This window comes from Squalius cephalus (genome assembly GCF_949319135.1).
Source record: "Squalius cephalus genome assembly, chromosome: 19".
In the NCBI taxonomy this organism is placed as follows: domain Eukaryota; kingdom Metazoa; phylum Chordata; class Actinopteri; order Cypriniformes; family Leuciscidae; genus Squalius; species Squalius cephalus.
In genome coordinates this window covers 18,748,216-18,771,014 of record NC_137140.1, presented here as the reverse complement: position 1 = coordinate 18,771,014, position 22,799 = coordinate 18,748,216, and the positions used below count along the sequence as shown (strand labels likewise).

At 37.0% G+C, this 22,799-nt stretch overlaps 2 protein-coding genes across 2 annotated transcripts; one reads left to right on the top strand and one right to left on the bottom strand.

Moving 5' to 3' along the window:
* Positions 1-1,058: 1,058 nt before the first annotated feature.
* On the top strand, positions 1,059-18,357 carry tecpr1a (tectonin beta-propeller repeat containing 1a). The gene is made up of 25 exons (XM_079852204.1): positions 1,059-1,194; positions 2,198-2,433; positions 4,181-4,363; positions 5,167-5,289; positions 5,398-5,520; positions 5,724-5,898; positions 6,021-6,121; positions 6,594-6,695; positions 7,431-7,579; positions 8,373-8,923; positions 9,013-9,158; positions 9,436-9,591; positions 10,516-10,665; positions 10,757-10,914; positions 12,095-12,222; positions 12,303-12,405; positions 12,485-12,581; positions 12,699-12,778; positions 12,913-12,969; positions 14,050-14,224; positions 14,390-14,525; positions 14,668-14,760; positions 16,155-16,261; positions 16,354-16,473; positions 16,548-18,357. Exons 2-25 carry the CDS (start codon positions 2,209-2,211, stop codon positions 16,704-16,706), a joined length of 3,597 nt encoding a protein of 1,198 aa, XP_079708330.1. The 5' UTR covers positions 1,059-1,194; positions 2,198-2,208; the 3' UTR covers positions 16,707-18,357.
* On the bottom strand, positions 17,081-20,099 carry bhlha15 (basic helix-loop-helix family, member a15). Its single transcript, XM_079852205.1, has 2 exons — positions 19,984-20,099; positions 17,081-19,554 (listed from the first exon to the last, which is right to left on the bottom strand). Exon 2 carries the CDS (start codon positions 19,522-19,524, stop codon positions 18,970-18,972), a length of 555 nt encoding a protein of 184 aa, XP_079708331.1. The 5' UTR covers positions 19,525-19,554; positions 19,984-20,099; the 3' UTR covers positions 17,081-18,969.
* Positions 20,100-22,799: the final 2,700 nt, after the last annotated feature.

Genomic DNA, 22,799 nt, shown 5'->3' with positions numbered 1-22,799 from the left:
AAATTCTGATATGTTCTGTTTATCCTTCACACCTTTTCCACGTTTAAAAGAGAGAAATGTAAAGACACTTAGTTAAATTGTTTATTCCTCATGTTAAAGATGAGTGCAATGTGTGGTGATAACATTCCTACTAGCTGCACAGCTGATTGTTGGCTTATAGGCTTTATCTGGACATCATCTCAAACTTGAGCATTTTTCACCATGGAATAGAAATGCTTTGGTCCTTTTTTTTTATTTATTCAAAAAAATAAGTCTTGTAAGGTCATGTACCATGTTATGCCTTTGCAAGCATGTTTTTATGTAGGGGAAACAGTTTATTTTAGACCCTTTTCTTTTTTGTGTTGCGATATTGATTCATTGCCCCATTTCCTGTCATACCATATTACTCAGAAATAAAGATATATGCATATATGTATGAAAATGCCTTGGATTTTTATTACAGCTCTACAGTATTGGCTACAGTGGCTACTATCGCACTATTCACCTTGTAAAACTTAGAGGTGTTTTTATGATGGTCTGAATCTGTCATAAATTGGTTTATATGCGGTGTGTGTATCCTGCTAGGATAAGGACCATATAACATGGCAGAACAGTTATTTAATTTTGCCCTTTTCCTTCAGTGCTGTAGTCAAGGCTGAGACTAAAAAGAGTACAGCCACATTTGTGTTGGATGTTTCTGTTAATCAGACCTTCACCTACACACACACACACACACACACACACACATACATCCTAGAGTTAAAATCTGAATAAATATATATATATTCAGATTTTAACTCTAGGGTGTGTGTGTATGTATATGTATGTTATTTTTATATTTAAGGCCTAATAGCTTATATATCACTGCGCACCAACCGATTTACTTTTGTTGCCTCGCAACATTCTGTTGTGACAGGGACTATATCTTCTAGGTACGTGTTTACATTTAGAGGTTTATTGGGTGGGAAAGCGAAACAATGTGAAGTGTCGTACGCTTTGAGGGAACCACAGTGACAAACGTAACCATCCCATCATCTTTGAACATGAGTTAATGGCATCCCCTGCCGGGCCAATAAGCCAGTGCAACACAACACAATTCTTACCACTTCCTGTTTGTGAGTCTACACATCGGGCAAATCACAAACCGATTTTGCAAAGCAGAATGGTCTCAAAATGACAACATAAGCACAGTGCTTACACCCTGACACAGATAAGGTATGTAACGTTACGCTGGACAGCAGCTGATATACTGTCACTACACTGTGAATGCAAAACTGTTAGGATATGTACATTTCCTATTCTAATGTAAGTTACATGAACCTGTCACTGCGGAAGACAGGCAGGTGCAGTCATTCATTTTAATATGTTTCTCTTCTGACTGTATCCTAGTCGTATTCTTGTTTTTCCCCCATATAATATGTTGCTGTGAAGTAACGTTACTCTACATGTTTATCTCTTACGTGCTGTCATTGCTAGCTAGCGTGCTAGGAACCGGTATTACGTTAACGTTACCTGCATCAACAAACAAGCGCTCAACAACATGAACTCTCAATATCTTTTTGTTCCTTATTAGATAATTTGCTTCAGTAATGTTTTTTTTTAAACATATTGAACAAAACTAACAATTAATTAATGGTTATGAATAATATTAAATAATAAATAATGGTTTTACCATTTTTTACATGGTACCATATTAATTAAATTTTTACTATAGGATCTGTCAAATTACTACTTGCTCAGTTACAGTTGTATTTGTATTTTACAGAATGATTGTATTTTTTGAAGTACCTTGTAGTGCTATGTTGATGTAGTAATTGAATATGGTAATCATTCAGTTCCATGGTATTACAATATAATACTATAACATGCTTAACATGGTACCACCACATTGTCTTGTAAGATTGGTCTGTGATTTAATTCGAGATTTATGGAATTTATTGTGTATTGGAATCTTGGGTTTCATTTATAGCTTAGGAGGCAACAAAATAACAGTGTTCAACAGGTCTCCTTCAGTGTTTTGGCAGCTTGCGGATCAGTAATGAGAATCAGCAGACTGCAGATCTGCTTTCAAAGCAGAGGAAAGAGTAGGGAGGAAATTCTGCTTCATTTGAGAGTAATTAACTTAGAGCCCTTGTTTCATTCTAAACACTTTTTGTAGCCACAAACTGATGCTGAGGCGTTTGTTAATCTGCAGATCTCTTTCTCTTGTCTGTTGCAGCAGGGTGCATCATGCCGAGCTCCCTCCTGTGGGCTGTTGATGTGTACGGGAGGGTTTATTGCCTTTCCACAGCTGGACAGCAGTGGGAACATTGCCGCGATGCCCACTTGGAGTTCAAGCGCATCACAGCTGTGCAGCAGTGCTGCTGGAGCATCGCATGTGACAACAACATCTACCTGAATGTCCATGCCAGTGATGTGCCCACCCGCTACCAAGAGGAGACGTATGAAAACCAGGTGTGCTCAATAGCAATATACAGACTGACATGTAGGTCAATATATATATATATATACAGTGCAATGCATAAGTGAATACACCCATGCTAAAGTTGACTAAAAAGAGGAATAAAAAATCATATTTTGGAAATTGAACTTAATGCCTTAATTTAAAAAATTAGGAAAAATCCAACCTTTAAGGACACCAATTTTCTTTGTGAATGAATAATGTATCGTAAATAAATAAATGTTCTTCCTTAAAATACATGGTGCATAAGTGAGTACACCCCTATGTTAAATTCCCATAGAGGCAGGCAGATTTTTATTTTTAAGTATTTAAAAAAAAAAAAATTTAGGATACTATGCATCCTGATAAAGTTCCCTTGGCCTTTGCAATTAAAATAGCCCCACATCATCACATAGCCTTCACCATACCTAGAGATTGGGATGGGGTACTTTCTATAAGATCATCTCTCAATGCAAATCAAACTAGCTTTTAGGCTAACTGAAATAAAACCATCCCAATCTCTAGGTATGGTGAAGGCTATGTGATGATGTGGGGCTATTTTAATTCCAAAGGCCAAGGGAACTTTATCAGGATGCATAGTATCCTAAATTTTTTTTTTTTTTAAATACTTAAAAATAAAAATCTGCCTGCCTCTATGGGAATTTAACATAGGGGTGTATTCACTTATGCATAGCACTGTATATATATATATATATATATATATATATATATATATATACACACACACATACTACCATTCAAAAGTTAGGGGTCAGTAAGAGTTTTAAAAATGTTTTTTGAAGGAAGTGTCTTATGCTCCCAAAGGCTGCATTTATTTGATCAGAAATACAGGACAAATTGTAATATTGTGAAATTCCTCAGAGGAAAATTCCTCATTCTGATTTGGTGCTCAAGAAACATTGAAAACAGTTGTGCTGCCTAATAATTTTGTAGAAACTTTAGGAAACTTTGATGACTAGAAAGTTCAAAAGAAAAGCATTTATTTGAAGTAGAAATCTTTTATAACATTTCTAATGTTTTTACTGTCACTTTTTGACCAGTGTCCTTACTGAATAAAAGTATATGTTGAAAAAATATATATAAATATTATGATTTGTTCACTCACATTTATTCAAGGTATATGAAAATGTTGTTACTTTTTATTTGATGTTTACGCCACATTACAGTCGTTAAGTCATTCAATTGAAAAATGTTTCTCGAAACCAACATGAATACAAAGAGTATATTCTTTGACCTTTGGGTAACACTTTATTTTACGGTGTCCTTGTTACATATGTTACATGTACTTACCGTAGGCGTAGTAATAATAGTAAATTATGCATAATTACATGCAACTAACCCTCAACCAAATCCTAATCCTACCCTAACCCTATAGTAAGTACACAGAGTTACTTAATATTACTCAGTACTTAAATATATTAAGTGTAACCGAACTTTGCACATGTTTTACACATGACTTTATTGTAAACACTTATTTGTCATTGACCCTAGAGCAGTGGTTCTCAACTCCAGTCCTCGGGACCCGTTGCTCTGCACATTTTGTATGTCTCTCTTATCTGACACACTCAGTTCAGTTCATGGAGTCTCTCTTAATGAGCTGATGATCTGATTCAGGTGTGTTAAATAAGGGAGACATACAAAATGTGCAGAGCAGCGGGTCCCGAGGACTGGAGTTGAGAACCACTGCCCTAGAGCACCTGATAGTGATTAAGACTCACTGTGTTTCCTGTTCCCTCTCAGAGGTGGAACCCTGTGGATGGCTTCTCGGACCGGCTGTTGCCCAGTGACCGCTGGCAGTGGAGTGATGTCACAGGGCTGAAGCACCAGCCTCTGGGTGACTTTCAGCTGCCCTCTGACAACTGGGAGTGGGAGGCGGACTGGTACGTGGATGAAAACTTTGGAGGAGAGACCACTGAAAAAGGGGTCAGTATTGATGCCTTTAAGAGGGTTTTGGGGTCAATATATATATATATATATATATATATATATATATATATATATATATATATATATTTTTTTTTTTTTTTTTATTATTATCATTATTATTAATTTAGTGCTATTATGTTCAGCAGAGTGACTAAACTTGTCACCACTGTCTTCCCCCTTGTCGATTTAATATAATTTATGAAGAAAATGCATACATAAGTATATATATATATATATATTTTTTTTTTTTTTTTTTTTATTACAAATGTGGTATTCTTACAAAGAGTATACAAATCACACATACAGACAAACAAAATGATGTCAGTTTGGAGTGTTTTAGGGTAGTCAGTCAGTTCTTGAAAATATTTTTTCCTTTTTCCCTCCCTTTCTTTTTTCATCTTCCTTTTTTACTTTTTCTTTCTTTCCCTCTCCTTCCTTTTCCTATTGCTACTCCTTTTTCTTTTCCCTGTCCTTTTTCCTTTTCTTTCTTTTCTTTTTTCTTCTTTATTGATGCTTTAAACATGATTGGATAGCCAATATATGGGTTGAGTGCTCTCTCACTGACAGTATAAGGTGGAATTGTAAATTAATTAGTGCTGTCAAAGCGATATCTAACTTTAAAGTTTTTCTTTATATTATATATGTTTGTGTATATATATTGTTATATTTATATTATATATATATGTGTGTGTGTGTGTTCACTGTGTTTCGAACTAACCTGGCAGTCTGAAAGCCCCCTTAAACCTAAAAGAGAGCTCTCACTTGCTTTAAGCCATAACTGATGTTCTGTGTGTTTTCAGGGATGGACATATGCCATTGATTTTCCAGCCACTTATACAAAAGACAAAAAGTGGAACTCTTGCGTGCGACGCCGCAGATGGATACGATACAGAAGGTACAAGGCACAGGAAACATGGGTCAAGGTGTGTACCAGTACAAAGAGCAATTATATATCTTATCTTCATTGGCTGTCTTTAACGTTGATGAAAAACTTGTCTCTGTGTGTCTGTGAATTTTATATGTGAGAGCAGATCCCCTCGGAGCAGACGGAGTCTCTTCCTGACCCGTTTAATGACATCACTTGTGGTGGTTGGGAGATCACCGAGGAGCCCAGAGGGTGTTTGGCACTGTGGGCGGTCTCTCTGCAGGGAAAGGTCAGAACTCACTCAGTTCATTCCAGGCTTTCATACTGTACCATGTCCAACAACACCCTGTGCACCTGTAATTTATTCATTTTTCAATTTCATACAGAGGGTACAGTATGCATTATTGGTTCTTGGAACACAGATAAAAAGTTGAATCACGTCCATTTATCCACGAAAAGGGATCCAAAATTTTTGTTTGTACATTCGAGCAGGTGTGGTTCCGGTGTGACATCAACCACCATAATCCTGAGGGCTCCTTTTGGGAGGAGGTGCCCGTACCAGGGGAGGTGGTGCAGATCAGCTGTGGGCCGGGTGACCTTGTATGGGCCGTCCTGTGGGAGGGTAATCTGATGGTCAGAGAGGGCATCGGCAGAGACTGTCTCAATGGTGAGTGCTGTGGTGCAATATATTCACTTAAGCCAAGTTACTATTTGTAACCTTAATAAATGTTTTTGAGTAGATAAAGTATTTCTATCCCCTGTCTATATTTAATAATATTATAATCAAAGGGTCATCATGGGTCACAGTGGAGTCGCCAAGCCCTGAAGCTGGAGCTGTACACGTAGCTGTTGGTGTGAATGTAGTGTGGGCTGTCACTAAAGATCATAAAGTAAGTCCTATTTTAATTTAATATAGTTACACTTGCACATAGAGTTGGGTCCAAAATCTGAGACCACTAGTAAAACTGCTTTGTTTTTTCCAACTTAGTTTTTTTTTTTTATTATAAAAAGTATATTATTCATTCATATTGTGTTATCCATACTAGAAATTTAGCAAAATCTTACATATTAGATATCAAATTAGATATAAAAAAATTAGCTTTGCCATCACAGGAATAGATAATTTTTTAAATGCATATAAAAATAGAAACAGTTGTAATAATATTTCACTATATTAGTGTTTTTGGTTTATCTTTGATCAAATAAATGCAGCCGTGGTGAGCATAAGAGACTTCTTTCAAAAACATTTAAAAAATCTCACCAACCCCAAATTTTGAACTGGTTTGGACATATTTTTTTGTTTTGATTATTTATTTTGTTGTTACTTAGCTTGTTTTTTCCTCATCTTCTCATTTCTAATAGGTCTGGTTTAGACGGGGTGTGAATTCCCATAATCCTTGTGGCTCTGGTTGGATAGGTATGGTTGGAGAGATGGTCATGATCAACGTGGGTCTCAATGACCAGGTCAGAGATTAGTAATGTTCTGTCTATGGTTTACCTCATTAATTCCTGACTCTAATGCACTTATTCCATTGAATAAGCATATGGGTGGTTCACCCTTAAAGGGGTCATGACATGTATTTTTTTTAATTAGTGCCCATGCCCTCAGGGCAAACGGCTTAATTGTTTTCCTAAGGTAAAATAAATATTTTCAAAATTTCAGGCACTTTTAGGGCCCTTAACATGCTCAACTCTTGAAACTTTGCACACACATTGAAATCATCAGTCATTATTTATCTGAAGTTTTTTTTTTTTTTTGTATTTTTTATTAACCTTATTATTAAACTAATTATATAAAACTATATTTTCAGTGCACTACAAATAATCTGGTTCAATGCCTTTTTCACTCATCCATTTGTTGTTGGCAGACTCAAGTGCATGGAGTATGTCGGAAACACATGTTTTAATGGTACAAAGACCAAGGCAAATTGGGTTCATGTCATGAAAAATCTTAGCCAGAAAATAACAGAATAAAAAACTTTCATATGGATCAATGTATTGATTAAATGAAAACATTATATGAAAATGGAAACATATCACTCACAAATGTACAAATATTGGTCTGTTAAAATAACAGATATTCTGCTATATTCATGTATTCATCTGATTATGTGTTTCTAGTGAGAATTATAAGTGCTGAACCCATTTCAGCAGTTATTACACTGAGATCTCTGAAGGCCGATGTGTCTCTGTGTTCAGGTGTGGGGTATTGGTTTTGAAGACCGGGCGGTGTATTTCCGTCAGGGTGTGACTGCCAGCGAGCTGAGCGGGAAGGCCTGGAAGGTTGTGTCTGTACCCAGAGATAGTGACCGTTCCCATTCAAGCGCCAGCGCTAGCAGCCTTCAGAGGTTAGTTAGCTTCAGTCTTTAGCCTGTGTAGAACAGATATGTGTATAATGTGCAAAATGTGTTGCATTTAAAAAAAGTCACCACCAGGTGGTGTAAATCATTCAAGGAGGACTATTTGCAGTTAGTACACTTTGCAGTTTGCTGTCTTTCTTTAAAACATTACTGCACACTTAAGCACTGACCAGCCTTTATCTCTGAAAAAAACAATAAACTGACAAATTTCTTGAGAAAGATGTTTCTTTGGTTTGTAATACAACTACAGTCCAATAATTCAATAATTGAAAAAGACAATGTATTAAGTATGCATTGTCATGCAGTATGTGACAGAATGTGATGTGACAGTATGTGACATTTCACTAAATGTTATGTATTATTTTTTAAATAGAAGTGTATTTTCATATGTGACAGAAATAATATTAATATTTTTCTTTACATGTCAGATATTCTTTTTTTAAATAGAAAATAATATTCATATTTTTTCATTAAATGATAGGTATTTTTTAAAGCGTTATAATGACAGTTTTCCCATTGAGTTCTCATTAGAGGGGCTAGAAAGATTTATTTATTTATTTATTAAGAAGGATTAGATCATTTCATTAGATGTTCTCTGGACTCTAAACTGGATTGATGGATATTGAAAAGGGCTTTGGCATCACAGGTTAAAATGTACAATTATTTGAATGCTTTTGACTATTTTTGATCAAACAAAAGTATCAGTTATATAAACGTGTCTCAGTGATTCCAAACTTATGGTATTGTGCATGTTAACATTCTGTGTCACTACACCTCGCAGCGCTGGTTGTTTCTTTGGTGGTGAGGTGCGTTTGGAGTCCCAGGCATCAGTGTTGAGTGATGCGGACCCTGAGACTGAAAAAGCTGTGGGTGGAGTTGTCCCAACTCCTGAAATGGGAGACAGCCCTAAACCACGCATCCCCAAAGTGACCAGTGACAGCTTCATCTCTGAGCTTGTGTCTGATCGTGAAGGCCAGATCAGTCGTCGTGACGTCCCCCCAGCTGGTCCATCTATTCCCGAGGAGGATCACCCAGAAAAAGAGGTAGAGGACAGAGCTTCCCCAGCCCAGGTTCTGTCTCCTAGCCAATCAGGTGGGCTGAACCCTCAATGGAGCAATGTGGACCTGGAGGAAGCCCAGACGCACCTCTCACCTGGACCTGGAGTAGACGCAGCTGATACCTGCAGCCTGTCCTCTGTAGCAACCTATAACTTGGCCCTAGAGGAGCCTTATGGGCCAGATGAGCATCCAAAATGGGCCTGGGTCAGTGGCGGGGGATGTTTGGTCGACTGTCACTTACAGCTCAACTGGTTCCACTCATCTACATCCACAGGTCAGCTTGGTCATTTGTGGATAATCTGTGTAATGGAATTGGATGATTCACTTTGTCCCTGACCGTGTCAAATGTGATTGTCTCCTCAGCCCTGAACTCCTCCATGCAGGCCATGTCTCTCTCCATCACACCTGCTCAAACTGCAGCATGGCGTAAACAGATATTCGAGCAGCTCAGTGAGCGCTCCAAGAGAGAAATGGAGAATTTCATGCATTATGAGCAGGCCATTGAACAGGTAGTGCTCACACACCAAACGGTTCACCTCATCTGATCTTTGCATCAATACTAACCAGTTTTGTCATGTATCTTTTTTTGATTATATCCAGACCGTCATTGATATAGCAACAGTAAGTGTTCATACAAGTGCTCCGAGAGTTAGTCGGAATAGTAAAAATAGTTGATAGTCAAAGCAGTCAGTTACTGTCACAGTGGCCCTCAGCTAGGTAGAACTGAATAGTTACCCCTAGAAAATGTATCATTTGATAATTCACCCTGATTCCTGTCCTTTCTAGTCTGTGTGGGTGAAGAAAGGCACCATGCAGTGGTGGCGAGACTGGAAGCCTCATAAATGGGTGGATGTTCAGTTTGCATTGGAGCAGTTCTCTGGAGCAGAGGGCAACAAGGATGGAATTCTGTTTATCTACTACACCTTTAATGATGAGAAGAAGGTAATCTTACATACAGGAAAAGACACTTATGGAATAAAAATCCATGTTTATTCATTTTGATGGCATTTATTCTGATTAAAAGATCTATTTTAGCACATAGTTATTTAAAATGTACATATCCTTTTTCTCTTCTGGGAAAACGTACAAAAAAATATTAATGCCACAAAGGTACAAGCCCTTGATATGTCCCACCCATCTTCATGTTTCAATGGGAAATATACCAGTTTTAGTTTTATATTTTATAAAAAAAATTAAAGACAGTAACACTTTTATTCAGTAAGGATGCATTAAACAAGTGGTTCTCAAGTTTTTTGGTCACACCCCCCTATAAACTTTTTAATCATTAAAAATTTCTAACTAATTTCACTAAAAATCATATGGAATATACCGTAAAGATTTTTTTTTAATTAAAAAAATTTGTAATGTTGTTGAATCATTGAAAAATATAACAGTAATAAAGAATAATAGATCAGAACATAACTTTTATTTGAAATAACAAATCATTATTTCAGTGATGCTTTAGATGAACAGTACATAATCAGTGGCTGCACTGACGCCGCCTCATTCTTGTACGTCTTCCGTCCGCTGAAGAGGTGCTTTTCTATGGCGAGGAACTTCTATGTCGAGCTTGTTCAGACGGTGACAAGTCAACGGTCTGAAGAAGAACACTTCAGTGGAATTGGCTTTCGTGCCGCTTTATAAAGCCAGAGTTCCAACCACTATTCACGCACTATTTTCCATTTATTTATTTATTCTGCTGATCTCCTGCGCCCCCTGCAGTACTTCACTTCTTTCAAGAAAACCAACCTCAAACTTTTGAACAGTGGTGCATCTACACAGGAAATATAGCTATGCATGTAAAGTGATTTCATATAGACACATTTGATCAATTCAACCTCTATTTTGCTTTGATTCTTTGTCCAGTATCTCCACGTGTTCATAAACGAAGTGACAATCCTGGTGCCAGTATTGAATGACTCCAAACACACATTTGCTATCTATACAGCAGAGCGAACCAAACAGAGATGGCCCATCCGCCTGGCTGCTGCCACAGAGCTGGAGATGTATGACTGGGTGAGGAGAGAGCATGAATCATTGGAAAACTGTAATTCCAACAACTTGTGATTTCCTTGCTGTTTGACTGACAGTTTGTTCATCCTATCAGCTGGCTCTGCTCAGTGTGTCCTGCTGTGACTCTAGAGGTGTTCAGGGTCCTCCCACGAAACAAGCCATGTGGTCAGTCACCTGTAAAGGTGACATCTTTGTGAGCGAACCAACGAAAGAACTAGAGGCATCTCCCTACCCTACACCATGTGATCAGATGTAAGAATCAGATAATGGATTGATTTTATGTGAAGAAGTGTATATGCGTGATTCTTCAAATAGGGGACCACATCTGTATATGTTTTTTTTTTTTCTTTTTTTTTCAACAAACTTCCTACTTTTAAGGATTATAATAGTTTTAAACTTAATTTTATAAAAGTCTTCAAATGTTCCATTGCCAGAATTGAATTTTTTGGGCTTGTCTCCAATGTAAACTTTTAACTATTTATCTATCTAAGAAGTGTTCAAATCAAGCAAATCTCTAATGCACTTTTCCCTAAGAATATTGTCACTAATACTGCTGTTATTACCAGCACACCAAGCAAAATTTATGACAAATGGAAAAAAAAAAAAAGTACCATCATACAACATCAGAAATCCACATCATCACCTAATACCAAAATGCACTTAGAGTTTGACAAAAAGCCATTTGCTAAATGTTGAACATAGATGAAACATATTTTGAAGATGTCAAAAGAGAATTAATCATACACTACCATTCAAAAGTTTGGGATCAGTGAGATTTTTTAAAATGTTTTTAAAGTCTCTTATGCTCACCAGTTATGCATTTACGATAAAAATTTTTTTTATATTAATATATATATATATATATCTTAAAACAGAATTTATTCCTGTGATGGCAAAGCTGAATTTTCAGCATCATTAGTCCAGTCTTTAGTGTCACATGATCTTTCAGAAATCAATTTGTCTATTTGGTGCTCATGAAACGCTTCTTATCATTATCAAAGTTAAAAACAGTTGCTGATTAAATATTTTTGTAGAAAACGTGATTTTTTTCAGTATTATTTGATGAATAGAAAGTTAAAAAGAACAGCATTTATTTAAAGTAGAAATCTTTTTTCACAATGTAAAAGTCTGTCACTTTTGATTAATTTAATGCATCCTTACCAAATAGAAGTATTTAATACTTTTATTTGGTAAGGATGCATTAAATTAATCAAAAGTGATAATAATTAATTACTTTTAATTAATAATTAATAATTAATTGCTTTAAAAAAAAATCGTACTAACCCCAAACTTTTGAACAATAGTGTATATTCATCAACCTGTTACGTTTGTCCATTGTCTCGCTGTTGCCATATAGCAATGAATTCATGAATAGGCAAAAAAGACTGCTCTCAGAAAAAAAGGAAATCAAAATCTTTGTTATCATGGACAGGTTCTGGCGTCAAGTCGGAGGACATTTGCGTGTTATTGAGTCCAACAGTCTCGGTGTGGTGTGGGGGATCGGCTATGACCACACCGCCTGGGTCCACACAGGAGGCTATGGAGGAGGCTTCTTTCAGGGTAAATGCATCACTTCTCTTTCTAAACCAATGGTTTTTCGTGTATTTTAGTAATATTACATGTTTATCTCACACATACAGGTTTGACAAGCAGCACAGATAACATCTACACACAGACTGACATGAAGAGTGTTTACATCTATGAGAACCAGCGCTGGAATCCTGTCTCTGGTTACACTAACAGGTTAATATAGACTAGAACATGTTTGTAATCCAGAAATGTTCAGTATGCTCACTGCTGTGCCTCACTGTTTCTCCTCCAGGGGTCTCCCTACTGACCGTTACATGTGGAGCGATGCCTCCGGTCTGAAGGAGTGCACTAAAAACAACACTAAACCACCCTCCCCCCACTGGACTTGGGTTTGTGCCATTGTCCATTTTCTCCCAATACATAAATAAGTTGTCATTGAAATTGACAAGGAATGTTGTCTGGTTGCTTTTTAGCAGCAAATGTTTCTATGTGTTGATACTTTTCAGGTGTCAGACTGGACTGTTGACTATGCTGTGGCAGGAGGGACAGACAGAGAGGGCTGGCAGTATGCAGCTGACTTTCCTGCGTAAGTTATGTTGGCCATAAGCATTGCTGGTCTCTTTTATTACCTAGGCATGTAAACGCAGCAGGTTTAGTATTACCACGTGTGAGAGCGAGCTAACTCCTTTTTTTTTTTTTATGTAACATTCGCCGTTCTAGGTCATACCACGGAAATAAAACATTGAAGGACTTTGTTCGCCGCAGGCGTTGGGCAAGGTATGTAGCGCTGTTTAAGTGAATGTTTAAAATCGACATAAAACAGAAGTTGCGATAGTCTTTTCTTCCCTACTGTGATGTACTGTATATCCGAGTGAAATGGCTTCACGAACAAGAAAAAATGTAGGGTGGAACTTGATTGGATTGTTTGAGCATTGTGATTTGCTATTGCTGTGACATCATGTGAGTGACAGGTTGTCCCACCCTCATGCCAGTGAACGCATCATCAGAGAAGAGATTAAGATGTGATCGCAGGAAGTTATTTTGACTAAAGATTACGTGGGCACATGAATAAAAAAAATATATATTATGTGCACGGATAAATCATTTATAATAAATATTGCAATATTCCATTAAAAAACAAGATTTGTCAATTTAGATTTTTTAGTCAGCTCTCTCCAGCTCTGTTTATCATGGTATCTATTGTCCTTAGTGTTACCTTTTGATAACTTTTGTTATTTACTTAATGTAAGTGAAGGATTTTTATGACATACGTAAAAATGTAAAATTTTTAGTAAAAATGTGGTAATTTAGTAATAAGTGGTAAAAAAGAAACAGACAATAAAAACAAAAATCAAGAAAAGCAAATCAAAAATAGTGTTGTTTTTATAATCTAATAAAATAAAAATAATAGATTATAAAAAAAAAATCCTCAAAATTACTAAAATAACTTTTTTAATCGTTAAATTTGATTCTCTTGTCTGTGTACACAGTGGATGAATGGCTTTACACATCACTGATAAACTTTTCAAAAGTGGGGAAGCTATAATCAATGGCAAAATATGTACTCTGATATATGTCTTCAGTATTGCTTTAAAGTTTGAGTTTAGGTTATTTTTTAGTAATAAATGGAAAAAAAGAAAAGGAAAAAGACAATGAAACCATTTAAAAATGTAACCAAAAATAGCATTGCTTTAGTATTTCTGTTTAGTAGCATATAATGAAACATTTATTCAGGCTTGGTGCACTTCCTCAAAATTACTAAAAGATATTTTTTTTTGTAATCGTAAAGGAACAATTTTTGTCTTGGTTAAATTCAATTCCCATCGCCAAATCTCATAAGTTCTTCTTTCGCCTTAGAAAGTGTAAACTCACAACAACCGGCCCCTGGCAGGAAGTCCCGCCTATAGCGCTGAGTGACATAACAATCCTGCCTTGTGGGCCGAAGAGCACAGTGGAACAGGTGCCATTATGGGCCATCAGCAACAAAGGAGACGTCTTGTGCCGCTTGGGTGTCACCTCACTGACACCTGGGGTAAGAGCCAAGTTCCTGATTTTCTAGACAACCGCTATTTGGTTTAGCACTCAGTAATTTCCATGCAAATGTTGTACAAATACTGTACAAACTTATTTAGCATTATCACTGTGAGAAGTTTCCTGGAATGATGTAATCCTGACTCATGATGTGGCTTGCTCGCAGGGGTCCTCATGGTTGCATGTGGGAACTGACCAGCCTTTCAAGTCGATTTCCATAGGTGGCGTTCACCAGGTTTGGGCCATCGCTAAGGATGGCTCTGCGTTCTATAGGGGCTCTGTGTCCGCTCAGAACCTGGCAGGTGAGGGAATAACCTATCACAAACCCCATGAATATGCAGCAATATACAACATTTTAATGCAAGTCATTCCTGTCATGCTGATTTCACAGCATTGCCTGTGGTATTTCTGCAGCAGCATTAGAAAGGTTTGATCTGTTTGCAGGAGATTGCTGGTACCACATCCCCTCTCCAACCGGACAGAAGCTTAAACAGGTGTCAGTGGGCAGGACGTCTGTATACACAGTGGATGAAAATGGTACACCTATACACATCATACTGATAAAAAGGTGTTAATACTATGGTGGCGACTGGAATATAGTGGTAAAACTTTATCATAAAAGTATTTTTAATGCATTAATTATGCCTTTTAATGCATCTTATAATGCATTGTATGGTCTATGAATAATTGTAACCACAGATATAAAACATTATCCCCCGGTTTCACAGACAAGGCATGTCTGTGCCTATGTCTATCTTAAAATATGTCAGTGCCATTGTTTTTTTCTAAGGCACGTTTAAAAAGCTACTTAAATGTTCTGGTTAAACTAAGGCCTAATCCTGGCTTAATCTAAGCCCTGTCTGTGAAGCCAGGCTTTTAATACTTATCTATTTACACCTTTAGAGAATATAATGCATTAAAACACAAACAATCAATTTCTGATGTAACAAGGAAACTTTGGTTAAGTTATATATATATATATATATATATATATATATGATAGATATACATAAGGAATACCTTTATTATGCATTATACATAAAGGCTTTATATATATATATATATATATATATATATATATATATATATATATATATATATATATATATATATACAATTTTTTTTTTTACTTTTATTCAGCAAGGACGCATTAGATTTATCCAAACTGACAGCAGCAACATTTATAATGTTACAAAAGATTTATATTTCAAATAAATGCTGCTCATTTGAATGTTCTATTCATCAAAGAATCTTGAAAGAATTGTATCATGGTTTCTATGAAAAATGGTTTCTTTGCCATTAGAGGAATAAATTATTTTAAAAATATATATTAATATAAATAGACTTCTTTAAATTATAAGTAGTATTTCACATTATTACTGTTTATACTGTTTTTTCCATCAAAATTAATGTAGCCTTGGTGAGCTTTTTAGCGCAATTTTCCACCGGACAAAATTGCGATTGTTAACTCATGATTTCTGTTCTGTCTGTGCGCACCAATCTTGCACTTCTATCTACTCCTCAACCAGACCACCTAGAGACTTCGGGTTTTCGGCATTATGTTAAGGAAGGTCTAATCTCGGGAACGCACAAAAAAAATCCAGGAAAAGATTTACTATCTCTTAGTGTTGTGATCCCATGACGTGAGAAAATTGCGCTAAAACACTCACTGAGTTTTTATTACTTGTTTTTTTTTTAATGGACTTTTAAATAGTAATGCATATAGTTATTATGATAATATAATATAATACTGAAAATAAAAGGACATAGATACACATAGACAATCATCATTGCCAAAAAATAATAATAATCCATGCTTACTGTGCAGTCTAACGCAATTGGCAGTGCTATACATGATCTTTATTTAAAACTGTCAAATCAAAATGGCAATAATTGCTATAGTAGTTATATGTGTGGTTTTGTATGAGCAGGTAACCTGTGGTACAGACATGGTGTGACCCCCAGTTACCCTCAGGGCTCATCATGGGAGCACATCTCCAATAACGTGCGCAAAGTGTCCGTTGGACCTCTGGACCAGGTCTAGACCATTTCCTTGTAACTAGTTGTTGCAGCCTAACTATTCTAGGTTTTCTGCTCTGCTAAATGCCAGATGTGTGTGTCTTTCCTAAGGTGTGGATCATTGCAGATAAGGTGCAGGGCAGTCACAGTTTGAGCTGTGGCACTGTGTGTCGCCGGCTGGGGGTGCTGCCGATGGAACCAAAAGGACACTCGTGGGACTATGGCATTGGGGTGAGCACTGCTGATGTCATGTTTATGTTCAGTACAGAACGGATAGAAAATAAGAAATGATCTGTTTCTATCAGGGTGGATGGGATCACATAACAGTTAGAGGAAATGCCATGGAGGCACCTCGTATCCTGATGCCATCCCTGACTGACAATGGAAGCAACCGAACGGCAACACGCAGTCCACTGCAAACCAGTGACCGGCCAGAGATGAACGGAAACCCAGTGGGCTGTTAGTCAAACAGCTGAGCTCTTCATGCTAACCGTCTCTACTCTAGCCATAAATTGTTTCCTTACTGTAGCGCTTCTGTTGTATAGAGCGGAGTTAATCATTTCCACTCAAAGAAAATCATTCGTCTCAAGTTCCCGCACATGTAGATGACTGTGTATTTTGAATTCACATTCTCCAGTTAGCTTGAGCAATTTGTTTTTCTTGTTTTGAGGGCTCTCTTGGATAATGAGGCCACTTCCGGTAATGCCCTCTCCTTTTTAAAACTCCCATCATTCGTCATTAGGTTTTATTACATGGCACTTTTGGTTAGATGATCTCAATTTAATGTTTGTCTGTGGTCACATCAAGAATGCCCATTAGCTTTTATTTTTTTTAACTCTTTATTTGAAATCAAGGGCATTAAATACAAAAATGTCACAGTGTAAGCTGCTGAAGGTCATCTACAAGCATTTTATATTGAACATCACACACAAAACGGTTTTAAACAAACAGCTGCGTCTGGGATTTTGCAGCTCGGCTCCAGTGTCGTAAAAGATTCTGTAATACTTTCATCAGCTGCTTGTATCAGGTTATTGGTTATTTATGGTTCTTACTCAAAGCTGAGACAGCACAAGTGATACTGTACACATACACCACATTTCCAAAGTTCGGGGTCAGTAAGAAATTTTTTTTTTGGAAATAAATATATGAAGAGTTCAGATGCAAAAGCCTCTAAGTGCCATTTGAAATTTTCTTTTAAAATGAGCGTTTTTATCAAGCTCGTATATTTAAGTTCAGTAATTTCACTTTAATGACAATTAATAGGTAATTTTCATTGCCATTAAAGTGAAATAACTGAACATAAACATACAAGCTTGATAAAAATGATCATTCTAGAAGAAAATTTCAGATGGCACTTAGAGGCTTTTGCATCTGAACTCTTCATATGCTTTTATTCAGCAAGGATGCATTAAATTGGCCAAAAGAGAGAGTAAAGACTTTCTAAAGATTTCTATTTCAAATAAATTAATTTCTATTTCTTTCTCTTCATCAAAGAATCCTGAAAGAAATATGTTTCAGGGTTTCTACACAACATTAAGCAGCACAACATTGATAATATGAAACAATGTCACTTGAGCACCAAATCAGCATATTAAGAATGATTTCTGAAAGATCTTGTGACACTGAAGCCTGGATCTGAAGGCTGCTTCATTTTCACCATCACAGGAATAAATTACATTTTAAAATATATTAAAATAGAAAACAAATTCTACCCACCCCAAAGTTTTGAATGGTAGTGCAAGTTCGGACACTTTAGCTGTATTTAGTTTTGGCTTGGCAATGTGAAGTCAATTTTGTGAAACGTTTCTTTTCTCAGGATGTCTGCATATTTCATTCATAGACGTGTATGTGGTATAATTCTGTTAAAAGGCAGCACAGATTTCAGAAAGTAACAGTATTTATACTCAATCTTTCCCAATGGTTTTTATCAGGATGAATAGTTAGTTTTATTCCAATTCTGCTGTTATGTTGTATATGTAGATGTATAAATTTGGATTATTTATGAGTAATAATGGTCCTAATGTGAAACTGCGTCAATTGTGTGACATCCTTTATGGGCATTATTTAAGGTTGCTTCTGTACATATAAAGAAATGATATGCAGACATGAGAGAAACTACTGGAAAAAGAAAATGATAGTATAGTTTTAAATGATTAAATGTAGACAAATAACAGGGTAAGGACAGTGGAGTCCTCTCAGTGTCATATGTGCATGGTTCGTGTCCTCTCAATAAATATGAAATCTGTTCCACAGCTTTGCATTTTTAATATGAAAAGCTTAACCTTTTAAAAGGATAGTTCACCCAAAAATGAAAATTCTGTCATCTGTTTCAAAGCTGCTCTATGACTATTTTGCAGAACACAAAAGAAGATATTTGTCCATACAATGAAAATCAGGGGGTCCAGTGTTGTTTTGGACCCCATTCAGTTTCACTATGGACATCTTTTGTGTCATTTTGGGTGAACTACATTAAGAACCAGCAGATTATGTCTCTTCATAATCCAAAGGGTCACTAGCTAACAATTAAGATGGCAGGTAACATCCACATTGTTTGTGGGTGCATATTGTATACATAAATGAGTCTATTTATGAGCCAGCTTTAGCTTGTAAACTCGAATGGACCTTTTCTTGAGTCTAAAGAGCTGGTATTCATCATCATCCATGTAGCGTGCACAAATTTACACCTGTCATTTAGTGCTCACTGAGTCTGTTCTGTGGCAGTGTGTGTTAGCTGCCCTGACTGAAGCTGTGGATTTGGCTCAGATAGTTGGACAGGTCTTCCTCTCCCTCCTCTTGTAGATGCTGCTGATAGCACTGGAGGATCCGGGAGGCGTTAGTCTCCATGTGACTCTCGGCGTGAGGCATGCAGGCATTCGACATGCCCAAGATGATGGTGGTTAAGGCCTTGATGTAATTCTTGGCTAGCGTGAGAGTCTCGATCTTGGAAAGTTTCTTGTCTGTTTTGACATGAGGAATGGTCTCCCGTAGGGCCTGAAAGGCGTTGTTGAGTTTGTGCATCCTCTGCCTCTCTCTCTCGTTACTCTCCAGTCTGCGGACGTTGCGTTCCTTAGCGTTGCCGTGCTGCCGCCTGCGGCGCGTGCCCACGCGGGTACGACCATGCCCCTCGTCCCTCAATGTTCTCCACGTCCCACCCAGCCTCACGGACGCCTCTGAACCCTCCTGCTCGCTGGAACCTGGCTCTGTTTCCAGCGTAAAGTCTGGGTCGTCCTGCTCTTCCCAAGTCTGTCTGCCCCGCTTTGACCCCTTTCCTTTGGACTTCATGCTTGACTCCCCCACACCCTGGTGTAGGCCCTAGAATATTATAATTCACATTTGATTTGAGGAAATGAACATGCAAAACAATTAAATCATATATCAGAATAAATGGCTTTAATAATGTGGACACTGAAAATGATATGCTGCTGCTAGCCTATATGAAGAATAATGTCTCAAGTGCTCTCTGTATACTTGATAAGCTTAAAATTGTTTTAGCATGAGATTTGAAGACATACTTTTGGATAATGTGTAATATTGATCCCTATTGGTAGCATATCATTCATACCAGCTCTGTTCAATAGTTAAAAAATATCAACTTAGAATGAAATTGATCATATTAAGCCATGCTGTATACTAGATTCATCAAGTGAGCAACATCATCGTCACTACACGTTGTCGCTGCTGTCTTATAAGCTGTCAATCAATCATCCCTGCTCTCGGGTGGAGAAAAAAAGTTTTGCTTACCTCAAAATAAATTTCCACCAAACTCGAGATGATGTTTGCGCGATAAGAGCCTTGCGAAGAGCGATAATTCGTTGACGTGAAGCGCTGTTGTCGTCCTGGCAGCCGCAGTCAGAATGAAATGATAACGGTCACGCGCTCTACCTGTTGCTGCTCGATGTCCACGTAGCGCTTTTGTGGCCAATCAAAGGAGGGATCTGTTTCTTCACGAGTCACCCATGAGCTGGCACAAGCATCGGAAGTAGCGATCTGAAACTGAGTTCACGCTTTCAGATGATGATAAAAGCAGTCTGTGATACTGCAGGTGCTATGCACTGCATGCTTTTATTTTAGAGCCAATGCAAATCGCATACTCTGGTGCATTGCATTAGGAGACTTTCTATTTATAAACATGAATACGTTTATTTAGCTTATATTATGAGATTATTTTGCAAGAAAGAAATATGCAGACATTGCAATGGTGTGTTTCCTGCACATGATTCAATTGATAGGTTTTACTATTTCCATGGCACTTTATCAAGTTAAAACACAGTGTAATATTTGCCTAGACCTTTGCATGTCAAACGGGCCTTGCATACATATCATTAGGCACTTTTCACAGCTTTATTTTACTGCGATGTCTTCTTGTGCTATTTGGACTAATATTATTATATCATTGTACTTTTCTTGTATTTATTTCCCTTTTTGACATCAGGATCTTCACATCCAGTATAGGTTTCTGCATTCTTTATTAAAACAATTATTCTAAACCAAGAGAACATATATTACAGGAGTTGCTTGTACTTTTCATTTGTTTTATTATTGGCAGAAAAATGATAGATTATAAATTGATTTGATTAATCTTACTTAGCTCTCTCTCTCTCTCTCTCTCTCTCTCTCTCTCTCTCTCTCTCTCTATATATATATATATATATATATTTTTTTTTTACATAAATAACAAGAAATAAACTGGTTTAAAGCGCCAGAACCATGGTTGTTTAAAGAACAAAATGTTAGAAAATAAAAAGTCCTTTGTGAAACTTATAAACTCTTCTACTTGGAACCTTTATTTGTACAAGTGTAGATGTGTGCAGAGAACCACCCTTTTCATAAACTGTAGCATCAGACAGATCAAACACAGACTTGTTTATTTTGTACCTGAGTAGGCTACAGCAAACCTGTTCTAAGTGCATCAGCATTAAGATCGGTCCATTTTTCTCTTATTCAAATCATAGATTGTGTTTTTAATTGTGTTTCCAGAGTTGCATGAAGCACAAATCAGTCACCATTTTGATGATAGGATATGGACTGTTGATCTTGTCACATAATATAAAGACATTCTAAACATATTACACGTGGTGTGGAGCAAACAGGACATTCTCACAGTTTCTGGGAACAAGTACATTTGACACCTGTTTAACTCACAGCAGCTATCAGCTCAAATGATCCCTCCCCCACATCACTGATGGCCTTGGTCAAGCAGCGTTTGGACACAGGCTGGGCAAGACTGACTCCCTGCTTCGGTCTAAGGGCTCAATGCCGAGGCTATGGAAACAGTTTCTATCCCAACCCTCAGTTTATTTAGTGTGGAACCTCCGGTATACACCACTTACACTGATAACAATCTGCCTGTAAGCAAAGAGCTTAGGAGACAGCCTCATACAAAACCATGCTCACAAAAAGGCATAAAAACTAGGCTATATAAACACAACTAAAGAACACCTGAACATTCATTCATGCAAATCCACCCAGGTATTCACTTTAGTAGTAGGTTGGTTTATCAGCACTTGGTAGTACTGATATATACAGTATACCGCAACTTGTATAGTTTACAACTGTACACCATTGTGTTATATTTCAAGATAACTCTTTGATTTGCATACTCCACACAGAGGTAACTTTAAAGTCCTGCTCACATTTCCCTTGAGTAAATAAGTCACTCATTAGCAACCACATGCTAAGCGCTACATTCTAGTCAGGGGAGCTTGTGAGATGTAAATGACAAATGAAAACATTGTCAAAAACCTAATGGGGTGTTTGATGAGAACTTAAGGTGATAAGGAACCATGCACACAAACTATTTTGATTAGTAAACAAATGTTTCATTGCTCAACCAAGGCCCAAAGCTTACAGCTGGCTGACTTCAAGGCTAAATGTAAAAATAGCTGTTTAAACATGGAGGCTTTCTCTGCTGCTCTGCACACCTGATGTTTCTTCACACAGAACAGTGTTTAAATGAAGCCAAAGGTACATTTTTGCTCTGAATGAATGCTGGTTTGAAGGGTTAGATGATGTTAGCTCTGAAAACTACTGATTAATTAAATGAAAGTTTTGTCATTTACTCACCCTCATGTTGTTTCCATACCTTTATGATGTTGTTTTCTTCTACTCGTAGATCACAAAAGGAGATATTTAGCTGAATGTTCACACTGCTCTTTATCATATAACAAAAATGAATGGTAATTATTGTTAATTATTAAATGGCAAAACACAACATTAAAGTAGGCTATATTACATAGAAAAAAGACCAAAAGACTTGGTCACCATTCACTTTCATTGTATTGAAAAGAGCAACGTGAACATTCATCCTATACTGTATCTACTGCATCACACGAGTTTGGGACAACAAGAGGGTGAGCACATTATGACAGAATTGTAATTTTTGGTGTGAACTATTCCAAAAAATATCTGGCGTGCTTCATCTAATTGGGCTAATAATGCTCTTTGTTTTGCTTCCTCACAATTCCATTACTATTAAAAAAACAGACCAGCTAGTTTCAGTGCTTAAACACATTTTTGATATCCTAATCTCCTCTGAAATGTGAGCAAATAGATAGTTT

Bases quoted from the DNA above. Each gene is read 5' to 3' on its own strand.
- tecpr1a (XM_079852204.1), top strand. From the start codon at position 2,209: ATGCCGAGCTCCCTCCTGTGGGCTGTTGATGTGTACGGGAGGGTTTAT. The intron at 12,406-12,484 runs GTTAATATAGAC...TTTCTCCTCCAG, and splicing joins GTCTCTGGTTACACTAACAG to GGGTCTCCCTACTGACCGTT. The intron at 12,970-14,049 runs GTATGTAGCGCT...CTTTCGCCTTAG, and splicing joins CGCCGCAGGCGTTGGGCAAG to AAAGTGTAAACTCACAACAA.
- bhlha15 (XM_079852205.1), bottom strand. From the start codon at position 19,524: ATGAAGTCCAAAGGAAAGGGGTCAAAGCGGGGCAGACAGACTTGGGAA.